The 18,365-nt window shown below is 47.3% G+C and overlaps 1 protein-coding gene across 4 annotated transcripts in view; it reads left to right on the top strand.

The window, feature by feature from the left end:
* The window catches only part of FOXP1 (forkhead box P1), a 493,878-nt gene that overhangs the window by 390,409 nt on the left and 85,104 nt on the right, over nucleotides 1-18,365 (top strand). For 2 of the 4 annotated variants that reach the window (XM_040994813.1, XM_040994812.1), the window contains 2 exons: nucleotides 16,215-16,352; nucleotides 17,329-17,418. The exons of 1 other annotated variant lie outside the window; for it this stretch is intronic. In XM_040994813.1, the coding sequence (XP_040850747.1) occupies nucleotides 16,215-16,352; nucleotides 17,329-17,418 (228 nt within the window). Of the gene's footprint in view, nucleotides 1-16,214; nucleotides 16,353-17,328; nucleotides 17,419-18,181; nucleotides 18,188-18,365 lie in introns of all 4 variants that reach the window. One more of the 4 variants, XM_040994814.1, reaches the window with a different exon arrangement.

Here is an 18,365-nt window from a genome sequence, read left to right as displayed (position 1 = left end):
CAGAGGGCAGGCGTAGGGAAGGTTTCCACAGGAGGGTGTGGCAGCCCAGGGTGATGGGAGGAGGCAGGCCTGCAGGGCCTGGTGCATGGGACAGGATGGGCTGTGTCCTTGTGGGCCCGCCACACACACACACACACACACACACACACACACACACACACACACACAGCCCCAGGAAGGCCAGGTGCATGGAAGAAAGGTGGCCAGTGCCCGAGTCTGGCATTCAACAATTTCTGTTTCTGTAAATGTTAGAACAAGTAACAAGTCCTTGCATCTCCCTAGATGTCACCTCTGGAGTGATCCCACTCTGGTACAGGTGGCTGTCCCAGAACTGCTGCTACTTTTCAAAGAGGAAGTTAAAAAAAAAAAACCACTGCATGGGGGAGGTTAGTGGTGTTTTTTGTATTTTTTTTAATTAAAAAAAAAAAAAAAAGAACTGCCATCTGAAAGCTTAGGCTCTTTTGGGAAATGCCCCCGTGCCCCCAAGCATGTACCTGTTGAGAACTTTGCACATTCCAGCATGATCTGTCCTAACCTCCCAACAGAAACAGTGCACTAATAAATTTTACATTATGTTAAAACAAGGGATTATGGTTTTATTATATGCGAAAGGGGGTAATTTGTCCCTGTCAGTTGGATGCTGTGTCAGGAGAGGGTGGCTGCCACATATATCTTTTCCGTGCGGGATTTTGTTTATCTGCGGTCATTAGTGGGTGTCTCTGCGTGCGGGGAGGGGGCTTTTCTCTTTTGTTTCTGTGGACGCTTTGCTTAGTTCATGTACCCATCAGGCTCAGAATTTGCCCAAAGGCTGACGTCCCGTGCGGTGTCTGTAGAAACGAACCAGCACCACTGGCATTATAAAATGTTGCCTTCCATGGAGAGACAGGCCGCAATGAGAGGATCTCACCAAGAGACATTTAAACTCCTGTGGAACAGCACCAACTCCCATCTTTCCCTTGGCCAAACTAGCAGGCGCAGAAGAAAAGCCAGCATAATTAGCTTCACTGTCAACACAGAAACAGCGGTGATGTAAACAGTTATCGATACGGAGCTAACTGCTTTAGCTCCCTGTAGATGGATGATGTATTAATTTATAGTTTTAAGTAAAAGCACTGCTGAAATCAAGACGGAATGGTGGTTCCTTGGAGACAAACGCCCAAATCTCAGGAATGGGGCATTGCGGTGGTAATTTAGTGACTGTAATTGGCTGCCCTGCCAGAGGTCCTTGGAGAGACACAGCGAGGGCAGACCCTGTGCAGATCCCTGGGGCAGACCCTGTGCGCTTCCCAGGGCTGCCCGTCGTCTTCGTCGCCTGGGCGGGAGCCTGGATTTTGGGCTCGTGTTGTTGCTTCAGCTTTTTCCCCTCCTGCACTGCAGTCAGTTGGTGTAATCTCTTTACAACATCTGTAGGTTGAGGAGGTGTCCCGAGCATTGCACTGAATCCACCTGGAATGGGGGGAAGGAAGCGTGTGTTCACCTGGGTGTTGCTTGGTTGGTTTGGTGGTGGTTGGTAGGAGAGGGTGAGATTTTTTTTTTTCATTAAAGAAAATGGTTCTTTTACTTCTTTCAAAAGCAGAGGGAGCTTGTGAGAGAAGGCGCACCCATCTACTGGTTCGCTCCCCATGTGCTTGCAACACTTGGGGGTTAGGCAAGGTCAGACGGAGTAGCTGCGACCCAGGACTCCCACGTGGGCGGCAGGGACCCAGCCCCTTGTGTTGTCACTGCTGCCTTCCTGCACGGCGGTGGGAAGCTGAGTTCCTGAAGCCAGGGCTGAAACTCCACCAGCGTTGGGGATGTTGGCCTCCCAAAGGGGGCTTGACCACGAGGTCAGATAACCACCCAGTTAAGGTTTTGTCTTCTCCTCCTGCAGCTGAGTGCTTGACCATTCTCCAGCCCTTCCTCCAGTTAATTCCCCACAGCTTCAGGCAGTTGGAGCCGAGAGGCACGTGGGCTGGGGACCCGTGCTGCGCCTCCATCCCCACGTGGAGCTCATCAGCGTGCGTGTTCACGTCTCCAGGAGCTGCGCCTTCTGACTCTCGGGTCAGGCCCCCTGTGTGTGTGTGTGTGAGATTCCCGTCCTCCACCGGCAAGCGACACCTTTCGCTTTCTTCTCGTTCAAGGCCACGGTGCGGCAGACCCAGATAGACTGCATGCGTCTAGTCCCAGGTGTGTGATTTGGTGGTTGGAGTTTGGTGTGGGATCATGGTAATCGGTTCAGAAGCGCACAGCCAGCTGCACAATGGCCTCATTTAGCAGCTGACAGGTTTCTTAATATGTGGTGTTTGAACAAGAACTGGATCTGTTGTGGGTGTTAGGATGTGGGCATCAGAAATATTTGTAAGTATGGTATTTCGCCCTTTCCTCTCTTCCTGAAACACCAGCCTCTCCTCCCGTGCCAGGCATTCATCTTACGTTAGCCTGACCTCTCTCTCTGTCCCCTATCCAATTGGTGCTTCCCCCCCACCCCCCCATGCTCCTGGGGATGTTTGAGTTTTGGGTGGGAAATCACTTTGCCTTTGTATCTTCCTTTGTCAGGATTTAACAACCACAGGAGACCTTGTGGCTGAGTAAACCGCTCTAAAGCCCCTTGTGACAAAGAAAAGTGTTTTTGTTTTTCTCTCCCAAAATGACCCGCATTAAGGAGATGAGCATTAACCACATCTTCTGAGTCACTGGACAGTTTGCCATTTTGCAGTCCTCCAGCCATAGAAGGTCCCAGCTCTCACTGAATCCAAAACGCAGGGCTGATACCCAGGACGAGACACGAGGGAGGGGAGTCTGAGTCCAGAATGAATCTCGAGCTGGCCCACGCCTGTGCTGTGTTAGGCAGGTGCGGGTACCTCCCTGAAGGTCGTTTGGGCTCCCTATGACTTGGGAGGTAGCTGATAAGCCATTCCGTGTTCCTATTGTCATCCCCCCATACCCCTCCTCTGCCTCATCCAGATCCTTTAAACACCGAGACCTCCCCCAGGGGCCTTCCCAGACCTTCCTGCTCCTGGCGAGCTCCTGCTCTGTGGTCCCAGGGTGCTTGCACTTACCACCATGCAATTTAGTACTTGAGTAAGCACGGCATTGCATCACTCTCTAATTATTTTGTGCAAGGCTCGTCTCCACAGCTGGGTCGTAAGCGTCTGTAATGTTTCTTGTTTGCGTGTTTGTTTATTGTTTGTTTTGATGCTCGGGGAGACGATGAAGGGATCCACTCTGACCTGCATAGGAGCAAGACCTGCCTGTTGAAGCATGTAGCAGTTTTATGGATGCCTTGTAAAGAACCTAGGGTTTATTTTTTTTTCTTTTTACATTTTTTCAATTGCTTGAAAAATTGTTTATTCAAAGGGCACCCCCCCATTCTGTTCGTAGACATTAAAACCTCAAGTTCATTTTAATACTCGAAAGAAGAATCCCTTTTGTATTTTTGAATAACCGTCTCTTGCTGTGCGTTAGTTGGAGAGAACTTCCTATATTTTTATTTCCTGCCTTTAGGACTCTTACCCGCCCCTCCGGAAGGAGGGCCTTGTCCCTTTAAGAGTCAGAACTCTGCCCATGCAGAAAACTGGACACTTCTGGCAGATTTAAGGACCCCCCCCCCCAAAAAAAGTGTGGCCTTGGTTCTCTGTTGCATATTCATGAGAGGGTGGGGTCACATTTTTGTGACCTGAAAAAAATCCCATTAATAAATGTGTTATCTGACACAGAAGCACTTGAGGGTAGAGAGGGCTGTACGCTGTACCCATTTAACATCTGGTCATGCGCGGACGGTCAGTTGGCGCTTTTGTCTGGGTTGCAGCCAGATTAATGGGGGAATTGTCTGCTGCCCACTGACCTTATTGAAATTCAGGCATTAGCTCGATTGGAAATATTATCAGCTGCAGTTCATAGTCTTCAAATGGAAACATACTTTCCAGTAAAACTCCTGGAATTACTCGGTTAGGCTTTTTTTCCCCTTCTTCTTAATGGAGGATAAAACAGGTTATCATCTATGTCTCCCTGTTTCTTAAACTGTACTAAGAATACTTTGGAATTTTAAGCTTTGGGAATCTTTTTTTTTTCCCTAATCTCTCTTGGGAAAGAAAGCTAGGAAGTTTTTCTCTAAATTGGACGAAGGTAAATTGAGAAGGGTTTCTAGAGCTGCTCAGGCTGACTGGATGAACCTGGCACGCGTTAAATCGTGCCAGGTGAGCCAACAAAGTTTGGTGTGCCGGCGACTTCTTTAAAAAAAAAAAAAAAATTCCTCAGCCGCAGCCAGCTTGGAAGCGCCGTGACTTTTCTCACTGAGGGGTCATCTTCAAGTGCTCCTTGAGCGCAGCTTTTGTTGTTGATGCTTTTGTATAAATAAGAAAGGAATTTAGAGAATTATTTCTCAGCAAACGTGTGGCAGATGCCTTCCGCAAGCAGCTGTCGTCTTAAGAGGGGCAGTGGCTTCGTTGAGCGATCAGGCGCGTTCCGCGGGTTTTAGTTTTCCCTGCGCTCACGGGCACACTTCGGGGAGCCAGACGCCGGGAGCCAGCGTGGTGGTGGTGGTGGTGGGAGAGGGGGATGATTAAGCCCCTCGGCCTCCCCTCCTCCCCCCCAGACGTGGAGCCCAACTTGTGCACGGGCCGGGGTCGAGAATAGAGATTGCGCGCGCCACCCCGGAGCCCCGAGTAGCCTGCGATCGCGGCAGCCGTCCGGCGCGGTGGGGTCGGCGCCGGGCGCGCCGTGGCCGCTCCTGGAGGTCAGGACTGTTCTTTGTCGGTGGCAGGGAACGACCCCACTAAGCCCGCCACCGAGCCCGCGGCCCCCCGTCCGTGGTCAGCCAGGAGTGGAGAGGCGAAGGGCTGCTGGGGAGGAGGTTGGGGGGGTGGGGGGCGGGCAGAGGCATCCCAAGCGACTCGGGGCCCGTCGCCGCCCAAGACAAAAAGCAGGGGTTTTGGCCGGCGCGAGATTTCACCTGCCGCGCACGGCGGCCGGCGCGGGGCGCGGGGCGCGGGGAGCCCATTGTGTGGGGCGCGGCGCGGGCGGGCGGGCGGCGGCGGCGCGGGTGTTTGGACGCGGGTTGTGATTGGTGGAGCGGGGCGGGGCGGTGGGCGCGGCGCGGCGCGGCTGTCAGCCCCGCGAGCCGGGCGCCCCGCGCGCGCAGTCGGCCCGCACGCCGAGCCCGCCGGACCCACGCCCGGCCCGCGCCCGAGCCGGCCCCGCGCGCCTGGCGCCTACATGGAGAGTGTCAGGTTGGTCGCTGCGCGCGCGCGTCGTCGTCGTCGTCGTCTCTGCGGTGTCGCGCTCCTTCCCCGGGGCCCCGCGCCGCCGGCTTCCCGGGGCTTCGCCGGGCTGGGGGGCTCCGCCGGGCTGGGGGGGCTGGGGGGCTTGGGGCGGGGAAAGGCAGGAGCGCCCGAGGGCTCCCAAGTTGAGTCTTTTCAGTGCTGCTGAGAAGGAGCACGGCTCTTCACCAACTTGGGACGGAGTTGCGCCCGGCGAGTGGCGGGGAGGGGGAGGGGAAGGCAGCCCCGGGCCTGGGGGGTCCTGGGCAAGGGGGGCTAGGTTATCCCCCGCCTCCCCCTCCTCCAACCCCGCTTTCTCGCCTCCCCTTGAAAAATGTTCCTGGGCGAGGAGCGGTTGAGAGTTGGAGGAAGTCCTGGTTCGTGTGTTTGGTCTCTCTTCGCTGTGTCTCAACCCGCTTTTGCGTCTCGTTTCCTGCGGGTCTGGCCTCCACGCAGTCACTCGGATGGAGCCCTTGGCCTCTGCCCCTTTCGGGGGGCACCTAACTGGGGTGTGATTCGTGTCACTCCCAGAGCGTGCGAATCGCTCCCGGGGAACCTTCCCGGTCTCGGGGTAGCCCTCGTGGATGGTGCTCTGCTTCGGAGAGTTTGTTTCTATATCTGTCGCGGCTATTTTCGGGTTTGGCTGCTCAGATTCTAGGAGTTCACACACAGTGGGGGGGTGCGGGGTGACCGGGCCGAGGCGGGCAGTGGTAGAGTGTGGGGGCACGGAGCCCCGCGGCGAGTCCGTGTCCGGAGCGGGACGCGCCGGCCGGCTGGGTGCTGCGTTACTTTGCTGCTTAATGAAGTCGAGTGCGGGGCTTGGGGTGGGACGCGCAGCTAGCGGAGGGCTTGGCGGCGTGTGCTCCCACCCGCACCGGGCCTGGGTGCAGCCTAGCCGGCTGTCACAGCTGCGGGGAGGACCCGCAGGGCGGCCGGGCTGCTTTCCGTACCCCCTCCAGGGATGGCGATGGGAAGGCGAGGACCTTTAGGAAGTGGGTGGTAAAGTTTTAGAGCAAAGTACATATAGGCGCTTCCTCTTTGGGATTAACTCCTTCAGGGCCTGCCACTTCCAACTCAGATATCTAATAATTTTGTAATCTGGTCCAGACAGACCAAATGTTCTAATCAAGCCTAGTTAAAAATGCAAATCACCTAATTTCCATAGATTCCAACATTCTGAAAGTGACACATTTTGGGGGGGAAATTAAGCCTGATAACAGGAAATGTGAATCATACTATCAATGACTAATCCGCTTAAGAAAAAAAAAATAAGTTATATTTATTTTATCATTAGGAAATGTTAAAGAAGCCAGTTTTTTTTTTTTTATGAGTTTAAAGCCACTGATGTTTTTATTTCAGCAGAGGCCCTGAAATGCCCAGTTTGCTTGGTTTTTTTTTGTTAATAGATTTTTATTTTTATTTTTTTTGGAAGAGGAATGTGGGTGTGGAATGGAAGATGGTTTACTTGGTGAAGAGCTCTAGATAGCTTGTCAGTGTGCAGACCTGAAACACTGCAGGTCTGGTTTAGGGTCTGATAGGTGTTTGTTGTTTCTTTGTTGTGTTTTTGTTTTTTGGTTTTAAAGTAAAATGCAGAGCTTGGCTGAGTGTTAAGAGAGACCGCCCTGTATACCAAACGAAGACAGAACACATCCTCTTTATAATTGATAGCCTTTGCATCCATTGAAAAAAGCAAAAAAAAAAAAAAAAAAGATCTGTATCTATTTTATGTAATTCTTTGTAGCTGTCTGACACATTTCAGTGAAAAGTGTGTAAAAATGAAACCAAAATACAGACTGCCTACCCAAGACACTGGCTGGCTTACTCGCCAATGTGATAGAGCTGAACTGAAAACGGATTGGGCTGACACTTGGTAATCAAAGTTGATTTATTGTTCATTAGTACTGCATTAGCCCTTTCAGGCAAGACAGCTATTTGTGTAGCGGCCTGTCAAGAGCGAGACTGCGAGCACCTGTCATTTCTAAGGCACAAGATAAGCAACCATATATTAAAAAGATGCACGTAAAAATACATTTAAGTAAAGAACCGCGTAGAAGATCCTGGAATTTTTCTTAAAAAGAAAAAAATTAGTGCGGTTCAACATCAGTCTATAAGAAATTTATCTTCCGGTGTGTATCTATGTTTTTGCCAAAGGACTACGTGTTGAATGAAAATGATAGCTTTTGTGTTGGCCTTTTTCCTTAGAAACTTTCGTGCCCAAGTGGGTAGCCTGTGTGACAAAAGTTGGTCAGTCAAGCAGTGATAAACACGATATGTCTATTATTTAATCTGAGTATTTGAAAGAAGATAAGCTTCCTATTTCTACTGTTTGTTAAGAAACATATTTCATGAAATGAAAGTTACAAGCATGGGTCGATTATATGAAAATGTGATGACATCATAGCTCAGCTATGATAATGTAAGATAATAATGTCAAGTGCATTTTCTGCAACATGTTTCACTCTCGATTTTTCTTTTTTCTTTCCTCCCTGGAAGGGAATGATCTCATGACATATAATAGAAAAAACAACCTAAGTGTCAAAAGAAAACAAAACGAGTGAACTTTTGTCTATGGTCATAGAAAGGCGAATTAACTCCTGTTTTTCCAGGGCTGGATTGGAAACATTGTGCATGAGGATATAGTGTATTGTCTTCTGTGAATTTTCATTTGACAGGGATTTTAGAGGCTGTGATCTTAATTAAATCTCAACTAGCTGAAATAATGCATCTAAAGGCATGCAGTGTTGCGTAACCTTGCTCAGTTGGTAAACCATAAATCATCAGAAAGCTTATGATAGGAATGGTTGGTTTGAAATTTTTTTGTTTGCAGTTCAGTGTACCTTAAAAAACACCATTGCTGCCTCACGTTTGCGTTGTCAGGAGCTGTCACTAGAGAGAGAAACTCTATTATGACACTGACCAGTTCTACAACTTTTCAGCCAACCTCCACAGAATTGCAAGAGACAATGAAATTAAAATCCAAATGAAGTGAAAGCAGTGAAATTCAAGTTTTGTCTGAGCTGGTGTGACGGAGTATTTTTTGAGTTACTGGATTTCTGAGACCATCAGAAGAGAATGCTGCTGGCCAGCTTCTCGGCTCTGACCCCAAATTTGAGGAGAATTTTGAATTGGCAGAAAAGAAGGTTGGAGAAATTCATTTTATTATGTGGTTAGTTGTGGATGAACAGCACTGCAGAGGATGTTAAAGCCATTTTCTTAGTGACTGGGCAAATACAGTGGCCGGATAGAAACCACGGCAGGGAGTTCATGGTGATTTGTAACCAAGGGACGATGCAGCAACAGTTGATACTCGAAGGTTAAAATAAACAAGTACATAAATTATATGCCTGTGTGCGTTACATGTCATGGTGCATTGGATGACAAGGAGGTAACATCGTGAAATGGCCTTATTATCTGTCTAGGTGTTAGCATTCTGATTTGCTTTTTTCAGTGCCTTTTAAAAGCAGGTGTTTCTACCTGCTGTCTTTGCTGTTTCCTATAGAAGCTTGTGGAAGGAGCCTCCTATCCAGAACAATGAAGAAGCCTGTCCTGATGGCTTGCCTTTCCTTCCTTCTGCACGGAGTGGTTCACGGGAGGTTAGGGTTGAGTGGGCTGATGAGCTGTGGATCTCTGGGGAGCAGATTGTACCTCTATGTGACGAGATGTGGGCATAGTTCTGAATCCAAAAGCTGATACAGTTGTTTGGTGAAATGCTTGTTTTCTTGGAAGTGGCATGGTGTTCTGGAAACTTGTTAGCAGTTTAAGAGTGTCTAGTACTTCTTTCACCACCCACCCCACCATCCTTCCAGCCCTCCACTCCACTCCAGTGCTTCTCTGCCTTCAGCCTTCTTCCATTTGAGTAAGAAAACTCAGGTGCCTCTTATCCAAACTGGGCCTTGACTTGCAGATTGTAGAAACGATTTCCACGGATGTCCCTCTTCGAACCAGGCAGTTGCTGGAAGAGAAGTTAATTTAGAAAGAGAGAAATGAACACTGCGCCTTGTTTTCAAACCCAGTGAAAAGCAATTAATCAATGAGGATGCAGGCAAAGTGTTGGGAGCTTTCTAGAATGCCTTGGTATCGTGTTTTTAATTCTTAAGCTTTATCTTGCCCTTAAATCTGAAACATCATTGTTCAAATAACTGAGAACAAGGTAAATCAACAACATCAAAAAGGTCGGCTTCTGTGATTTCTCCAGGGCTTGTTATTTTGTACTTCCCAATTCTATTTGATGTCTTGACAAAACAAGATGACACAGTGGAGAATACATTAAATTTTGATTTTTTTCATCTAACCTGTTACAGTTGTGGCAGCTTAATTTTCTTATAGTCTTTTCTGGAGATTGCTCCTCATGCAGTGACTAATTGTCAACACCACTTCATGGGGGCAGATCTTCATGAGTTTGCCATTTGCCTTGATTTTGCTAGACATTTATTTTTATTTTTATTATTTTTTAATATTTTGACCTTTCACGTGGAAGGAGCTTTTTCCTTGGGCTTTGTCTTCGCTAGAAATAAATTGGTGAATGGTGTGGAAGAAGAAACCCATGTTTCCTCGTTAGGCTCTCATTTGCACCCCTCAGTTTGTGCTGTACAAGGTGGAAGGTGTCAGAAAAAGGCCAGAGAAGCTGCAGTTTAGAGAAACTTCAGCTGTGATAACAATACTCAAGGAGTGACTGCATGTTTTGAAAGCTTTGCAATCATCTGATTCTGGCTGCTAGTGTGTTTCAATTCTGTTACCTTCCACCCACCTCCCCGCATACCACGGAAAACATACATGGATGTTTGCAGTTAGCTTCCCTGCGTTTTCTATGCTGGTCCAGACCCCAGGAAAGAAGAGCTTTGTTGGCATTCTCCCTCTTGGCGAATTATCTCTTTCTCCCTTACGAAATGTGGACAAGTTTCCTTTTCCCCCATGTAACAGTAACTGCTCTCAAACTCTATCTACAAGTTCACTCTCTCCTTTTAATTACCCCTGTGTTTCAGAGAGGAGTGATACACTTGTTCTCTCATCTTTTTTTTTTTTTTTTTTTTTGTCTTCTGTTTCAGAGAGCTAAGACAAAGCCTCTTCCTTTACCCTTCCAGGGCCAAAGATCTGGGGATGAATTCATTCCTGGGGTTCCCTCTTGGAATAGTTCCCACCCACCCCCACCCCCCCAGCCCCAACAAGTTCCATCACTCAGGAGGAATTTGTTGTTGTTGTCTTGAATGTAAGATGTCATAGTTTGCTTGACTCACTTGCACTCAACTGTGGCGAAAGGAAGAGGAGACATTTCTTTTGATTTAAATAATAATAATAATAGTTGCTGGGTTGAAAAGATCAGTGCTTATTGGGTGATTATTTTCATGTGTAGCTCCCTTTGTTTCCCACATTTAACAGTCGCTAATGGGAGAAGTGATTTAATTTATGTAAACTTTACATTTTTATGCAAATGAAGCTGATATTTATTAGGGCTAAAACAATTATGCTGGCACTTAGTGGAGTAACCTTGTAAGCCTGGGAAGTGTTACAGGAGAGCATCTGAGGTTTCAAGAAGACTTCTGTTGTAAACAAATAGGAATTTCTGTCACTTTTAAAAATAATTTTGAGACAAAAGAAGAACTCTGAGCTTGAGCATTGAAAAACCTGCAATGACTGCTGATTGGCAGGCGAGTCGTGGCCTCCCGATTCTAAATGAGAGAAAGATAGCCTTTCTTGATAGAGTGTAATAAACAAAATGATAAAAAAAAAAAGAAATGCTAATTACATTTTAAAGAGGTCTCTTTTTTTCCTAAAATTTTAATAGGAGGTTGTATTGTTACTGAGAGAACAGTTATGCTAATGCTGACTACTTAGGTGATTCTGCATTAATATAATAACCATTACCTGCCTTAATGCTTCGTACAGTATTGTGGCAAAATAGCTAAGTCTAGAAGAGTTATACAAAAAGCAGAATTCCATAGTGAAACAGAATTATACTTTCCACATGAATAGCGTGCCTTTTTATATTTTTAAGAGTGAAATATTATGTCAGAAGTCTGTGTCCTTCGCCTTATGACACAGCTGCCTTGCGTGGGGCCTGGTTAGTTTGTTGTTGTGTTAAGCACCCCAGGGCCGCTTCCTAACTGGTCAGCTGGTCCCTCTCTAGTACTGGCTGAGAAGGTATGAAGGCTTTTGTTTTTCACAGGGGAAGGTGGTAATGGAGTTTGATTTTTTTTTTTTTTTAACCTAGGCTAGTTTGTCGATGGCCACATAAAATTGAGCATTTTTTTTAAGGAATCGTTTTCTCTCTGGTTTTGTGTTGACATCCTGAAGCCTCCTCTTTCACTTTGTTCTGGTCTTGTGAGGAGCCAGGTGATTGTGTCTGACCTGGTCACTTAGGGGACACAGCCTCAGGTGTAGAAGGCAGGGGAGGATTTTTTTTGTTGTTGTTATTTTTTTTTTTTTTGGGGGGGGGGGGGAGCATGGAGGAGGGGAATGATCAGAGGTGTAAAAGCTAGTTTCTGAATTACCTTGCAAATAATTGAATAGTAATAAGTAAAGCGAGAGGTTAATGAAACTAAAGCAGTGTTTAAAAGTTGTCTCGTTTTTCATTATTTGTACCTATAGCGATGACAAGAAGTCAGGGATAGCCATTTCTGTGTATTTACACTGGGCAGTATTTACTTGCAGTTGAGTATAAACTAAAGAGAGAGAGAAAAAAAAAATGATAACGTGTTATTTCCAACGTTTATATTGTGGCATCTCCCCTCCCACCCAATTCCTCCCATTGTCTCCTAGATTAGAAGTAAGTATTGTTTCTCTGAGTGTTTGTGTTTGTTTGTTTGCTTTTCAGCGGAGCCCCTCCCATCGCCTCACCTTCCCCCTGGAGGATACCGGGGGAAACTCCTCAGGCCTGTGGAAAGATCGAAAGCTTGCAAGGGGGTGCGGGATGACAGAGAGTCGTTTCCGACGCAAGGGACAGTGTAGCCGGCAGGGTTTGAATCGCAGCGTCTGGGCGCTGAGCAGCGCTTGCTGGCACTGACGCGGGCTCCCCGCTGGCTGCCAGGAGGTCGCTGCAGGCCCGTACTAGCAGCGCTCAGCGCCGCTGCCTTCCTGCCCTTCCCGCAGGTTTGTGCACACCTGGGACCGGCCACACCCAGCTGCTATCCGTCAACAGTGTCTCAAGCCCTGGGTTTTTTTTTTTTTTTTTAAATTGACTATTTCCTCTCGAAACTCAGCTAAAGAGTGTTAACTGTATGTGTTTTTTTTTTTTTCCCTCCAGTTCGGTTTTGTATGCTAGCATTCTTTAAATGTCTGCCAGAAGTTTAATTTGAATTTCTGATCCCTGAAGGCAGCTAGACAGAATCACTCTAGTTCTTCGTAAATTGCCTTCTATGATTCATTGTTAACTCATAAAACATACTCATTTCTATATACTGAAACAGTTCAGGTAGTCACCATATCGGGCATGTAATTTGGGGGTTTTGCCTTATATTTAAATTGTCTTTGGAGAGAGGAATCGCGACTGAACTGCAACTGCCAGTGGAGGCGTGGACCCTATAGGACAGAAAACATCAGAAACGAGTGTGTTTTTTTTTTTCCACCCCCCAAGGAAAGGAAGGTGGATGACAGGGGATTGGAATGGCGGGGGGAGTTTCGTTTTTACTGAATACTCTCAAAGAGGGACCCATAAATATTAGAGGGCTGTAGTTAAAACTCACATGACTGTTTTAAATACTATTGATTTAAACCACTGGCTAGATTTTATGAATCAAAGTGTAATTTCTAAGCTTTGGCCATATTTCTCGATGCTAAAGCACTCTCTCTTGTGCCTTTAGCTGCTTTCCAGACATTCAACACAGGATTAAATGATAGTAGTTACAGTGATCAATAGGTTAAGACTGCTACAATCACTCTTGCCGCTAATGACCTCAGTAGTAATGGGTAATAAAGTGTGGGCTGTAATAGCCTCTCGCCGGTGCTGCCTGCCCTTTGATTCGCAGTATTAGTAGGGACTAGCTACATGAAAAAGTTGGACGTTGGGAATTAAGGGAGTGGATATATAGGCTATAATTCTTAACTATTTAAAGCCTTAAACTATGCTCGGGTTTGGATTTCTTTTTTTTCTTTCTTTTTCTTTTTTTTTTTCCTTCTTCTCAACCAAGGTTTCTGGTCCATTTGAATATGTTTGCTAAAGACCCTTTTCATGACATATTGGAGCAGAAACTTTGGGGAAATCTTGGTTTTATTACATTTATAAATTAAGCTCCAGCCCACTTTGGAGGCCCAGAGAGCTAACTGGTGTGAAAATGTGGTTTCAGATAGTAAAAGCAAAGTGAAGGCCATCAGGATACAATAGGCCACTTGTGATTATTCGGAGGGTTGCTCAGGCTCCTTGCTTCCCCTCCTCTGGCCATGCCTGCTGCCCGCAGCGCTTTATTACTCACCAGCCCCTCCGTCAAAATGTCCAAAGGGAAGGAGGAGAGGAGACTTGAGTTCATTTTCCTGCTCAGTAGCACCAGTGCAGAAAAATGAAGAAGGAACCATGGGAAAAGGAGGTGTCCGCCAGGGACTGGCCGCCAGGGCGTCAGCCTCACCTGGAGGTGAGTCCTGTGCGAGAGGCCCCTGTCACCTTGGCAATGGAGGAACAATGGTGTCTCACAGTCTAGCAGCTCCACCCGGTCGTGTCGTCTCTGCTTCAGGACAAGCGTGTGCATACATTTTATGTTTGAAATGAAGTTTGCTGAGGTCTACTCTGCATGCTGCACAGTACACTCCCCCTAGGTGTGTGGAAGGCTTTTCACAGTGGTATGCCACTTGCGCTTGGAACCCCAGTCAAGATACAGGACCCCCAAAAGTTCATTCCTGGAGCTCTTCTAGAAAGGCGAACCCAGAGACCCTAGGATGGTCTCTGTCCTAACCCAGCAGGGTTCGTGTCCATCACCAGCTTAGGTTTGACATCGCCCTGTTCTGTTTTCCTGCTCATCACCCTCAGAAATTTGGCTCACGAATATTTATATTGTATATCATCCAAGAAACGCAGAGGAAAAAAAGAATCCTTCAACATGGTTCTCTTGTTTGCTTAATCAAACCTCCCTGCATGGTGATGCAACTGTGAAGGGAGAGTAATTTTGCTGGTGATCTGTTGGCTCCAGCAGCCCTGAAGATGGTGATTGGCACCCAAGGCAGATTTGAAAATTCAGAAAGTTGCTTCTGTGTGGAGAACAGAGTAGACTAATTAGGATGGATTTGTAGATGGTTAGATGTTTTGATAATGTCTTCTTGGTGTTTGCCCTAGACTGAATGCAAGTTCACTGTTCCAATCATTGGTGTTATTTCATGCTGCGAATTATCTTTTTAAAAGGATGATTTATCCCTTCATATACATCTGTCCCTTTTTGCATATAAAAATATTCAGACATGCCCATCTGTTTTAAATTACAGAGTATCTACATCTACACCGCAGTAGGAAGGATTCGGGATGACCTTCCCGAGTTGGGCTAATGAACATTTTCAGATGTCCCAGCAAGTGTTGTCTGAACACACGAGGCTCGGCCCTGCACATCCCCACCCAGCCAAACATGCCCACAACAACTGTGGGAGGCATCCGCTGTGCAGGAGTCTGACCTTCAGGAACCATTTTTAGTTCATCAAAATTAGTGATGCTGAGAACTCGGGACATCAGTGCATAATGACTGTGAAATTAGGAATGAGAGCTCGCTATGCAAATGACAGGACAAATCATGTGAAAAAGTCAAGATAAACTGCATATTAAGACATTATGTTACATAAAATTAATACTGCATTTCTCCCTTTTGCTTACTGCTCCCTTGAAAGATTTTTTTTTTTAATTCTTTTATCTTCTGATCAGCTATTGTCTGCCGGATTTTTTTTTTTAAAGTGGCACGCAGGCAAAGTGCAAAACATGTTATTACCTTTTATTATAATACATGAGATGACAGCAGATCCTTTTTTAACAAAGTATATCCTTTACTGCTCCGAGCTCCTTGCTGTCACATGTTTGATTAGAAACCAAAGAAAAGTAAGATGCTTAAATATTACTCTTAGAAGACATACAGGTTTTGTCTTTTCTTTCATTGTGTTTTTTTTTTTCCTTTCCTTCTTATTTAGGGTGGGGGTGATTTTTCATGAAATAGTCGTCTTGCATTACGGGGACTGACAAAATGGTTCTCATGTAGTCTGCAAATTAAACACAAGTGCAGTGATTATTTTGAATAGCTAAATTACATTCTAGAAAGCTTGCAGAATTCATAGCATTGTCATTAGGTATCCGCTTGAATACAATTTGTGTAACCTTGGCCAAGACAGCCTGTCATTTTAATGTCAGTGTTTTATCTGAACAAGACATCATCCTTTCAGATACAGTGTGCAGGTTCCTTGCGGAGATGCCCGTGTAGAAACGTGTTAACAGTTGCAAATATGAAATGCTATCAAGTTCATCACTGTAGCTGTTTGTCACTGAAATGTCATGGAAAGCGGCTTTTAATGGTATCGCACATAATATGAAAGAATTGAGACCTCTGTATGCTGAGTGAATAGGGAAGGGCAAAAGGCATCCTAGGAGGGGTCTGTGTGTGAGTTCAGAGGGCGCGTCCGGGGCTGCACCATGGCCGCACTGCGTTCGTTTGTGGACCGCTCCTTGAGTCGCTGTTGGTCTTGGAAGTGGGTCCCAGCACAGCTGAGGGACGCGCACTTCAGTTTGGGGGTTCACTTGTGATGATGGCACCTGATGCTCATTCTTCCTCAGACACGGGGCTGGTTGTACCCTGTCTCGGGAGGGTTGTTTGTAAGACGGCCTGCAACCCATGCTGGTGCTGTAAGGTTTTCTTCATTTGAAAAACAAAGTCTAGGGTAAAATACCTGGGACCTGTCAGCATATCCCGCAGGGACGCACACCTTGGTGCGGGTGGATCCCTCACTTCCTGGTGGCGTGGGGGGGGCGATTCTGGAGGTTGCCTGGGCTTCCTGTTCACCTGCCTTCGCCTGTTCCCATTCTAGGTGCCCGCGTCAGTGGCTATGATGACGCCGCAAGTTATCACTCCTCAGCAAATGCAGCAGATCCTCCAGCAACAAGTGCTGAGCCCCCAGCAGCTGCAGGTCCTCCTCCAGCAGCAGCAGGCCCTCATGCTGCAGCAGGTAACCGCCCGCCCCCTCCCTGGCGCTCACCTGCACCCTTCCCGTGCCGGCTGTGGGGAGTCCTGAGCAGTGAGCTGCATGAGTGGGCACCTCCCGGGAGAAGACACTGCTGGTGTGGGGGGGGGGGGTCTCGGCTTGGAAAGGCCCTAATGGGGCCAGAATTTAGGGCTCTGATAGGACTTGGTAGGAAGATGATCTTTCAGACTTAGGTGGCTTTGCACTGCTTTATTTGGTAAACCCCAAGACTTCCAAATGGTGTGAATCAAAGCAAGACAAGGAGTAGGGTGGCAGCCCGTTTCAATATGGACAGCTCTTGTGGTCCCCATGTCAACTCAGGTGCTCACACACACCTGAGTTTATATACATTAAATATATATAAAAAAATAAGCATTTTGGAGTTGGTTAATTTTAAGATGCCTGGTTGAGTTTTGCTCCCCCAACCCACGTCTGTGGATGCTGAAATGAGCATATAGCTGTCCTCATCCATGAGCGCCCAGTTTGCAGAGCCAATGGGCACCTGCACCAGATGCCATGCAGGAGGACGGCTACTAGTGCTGCCCCCTTGGCTTTTGTGGGTTACACAGGAAGCTCCTGACACTGGCGCTGAGTGCCTTGGGCCCTGGCGCACTCCCACAGAAGCCCACCCATGTGTTCAAGCACGCGTTCAGGAGCCACTCAGAAAGTTGGCATTGCAGCTTTGCTGGGCCATCAAGGTCATCCCGGGCCTGATGGTAATGAGTTTGTGTAGAAAAACGGTATGTTTTTCATTAGTTCATTTTTGAGATTACTTTTCAAACAATAATGCCAGGAATAGTCGGTGAGTGCTGAATTTATTGTCGAGTTTGAAACTAAAGGTCAGGCCATCACAGATAAAAAGGATGCTATTTTTCAAATCGCAGTTTGTGTATGGCACCAAAAGGGACAGTGGCTGGCGGCTCTGCCCCCTGTTACTTACCATCTTCTCTTTCCTTTGTAGCAGCAGCTTCAAGAGTTTTATAAAAAACAACAGGAACAGTTGCAGCTTCAACTTTTACAACAACAACATGCTGGGAAACAGCCGAAAGAGGTACTGGCAAAACGTATCTTACTTTGAGACCACAAATCCCATGGGACCATCTAGTGACTAAACTGTCGGGCCCTCCCAACCGATCGCACCATGGAGCTGACTTGTTCGGTTCTCAGCTTTGAGATGGAGAGTTGCTGTCCTGTTTGCTCTGAGGTTTTTCTGGAGTCTGCCTGCTTGCCACCACATACCTTATGACACCGTGGCACGTGGGCCTGCGTGAAGGACCAGGGGTAGGCTCCTGGACAGGGCATTCGGGGCTTCTCCTGCAAAGAGAGACTGTCCTGGTAGAGCTGAGAGCCAGGTCGGTCGGAGCTGGGGGACCAGAGTGCTTTCAGCACAGTGTGACTGGGGTATATACTTGAGTTTCTTTCCATGCATTCCAGGAAGCTTGGCTGTGTGGTGACGGCCTTTTCCACTGGAATAATAATAATCATCTCTGGTGAGGTTGGACAAGTGAGAGAGCCCAAGGTTCAGCCTTTCGGTCTATTTTTTAACTTTTACTCGCATGTTATGCGTATTAAAACTGCCAAAGGCATGCATCCCATAGTTCAAGTTCAGGTTAGAGAAGGCTGCAGCTGGGATAAATTTTTATTTTTCTGCAAAACAAACAAACAAAAACTCAAATTAGTAATGTAAGAGTATTATAATAGCTGCGATGCACATACGACTTGGTGATGTCTCTGAGTCGTTGTGTTAGGCCGCATGGCCCTGAGAGGTGACGCCGTGAGAAGCCCCTTCTGGGAATTCTGCATCCTCCCAACAGCCCCAGGTGCACCTGGCGCAGTCAGTGGCCGGAGCCCTCATGTGCCCGAGGCCGCTGGCATGACATCTTATTTCCCACTCGCGAGTCGTCCCGTGTGACTTCCCTCCTCCTGTTTTCGCGTTGGAGTGAAATTCTTTCCCTTTGCACAATCTCCTGGCGAGTGCGTGGTTCACAGTCCCGTGAG

Source organism: Ochotona curzoniae, unplaced genomic scaffold, assembly GCF_017591425.1.
Source record: "Ochotona curzoniae isolate NIBS_2020 unplaced genomic scaffold, NIBS_Ocur_1.0 contig_908, whole genome shotgun sequence".
Lineage (NCBI taxonomy): Eukaryota > Metazoa > Chordata > Mammalia > Lagomorpha > Ochotonidae > Ochotona > Ochotona curzoniae.
Note: the sequence above shows the minus strand (reverse complement) of the source record. Positions and strands in the feature narration are given on the sequence as shown.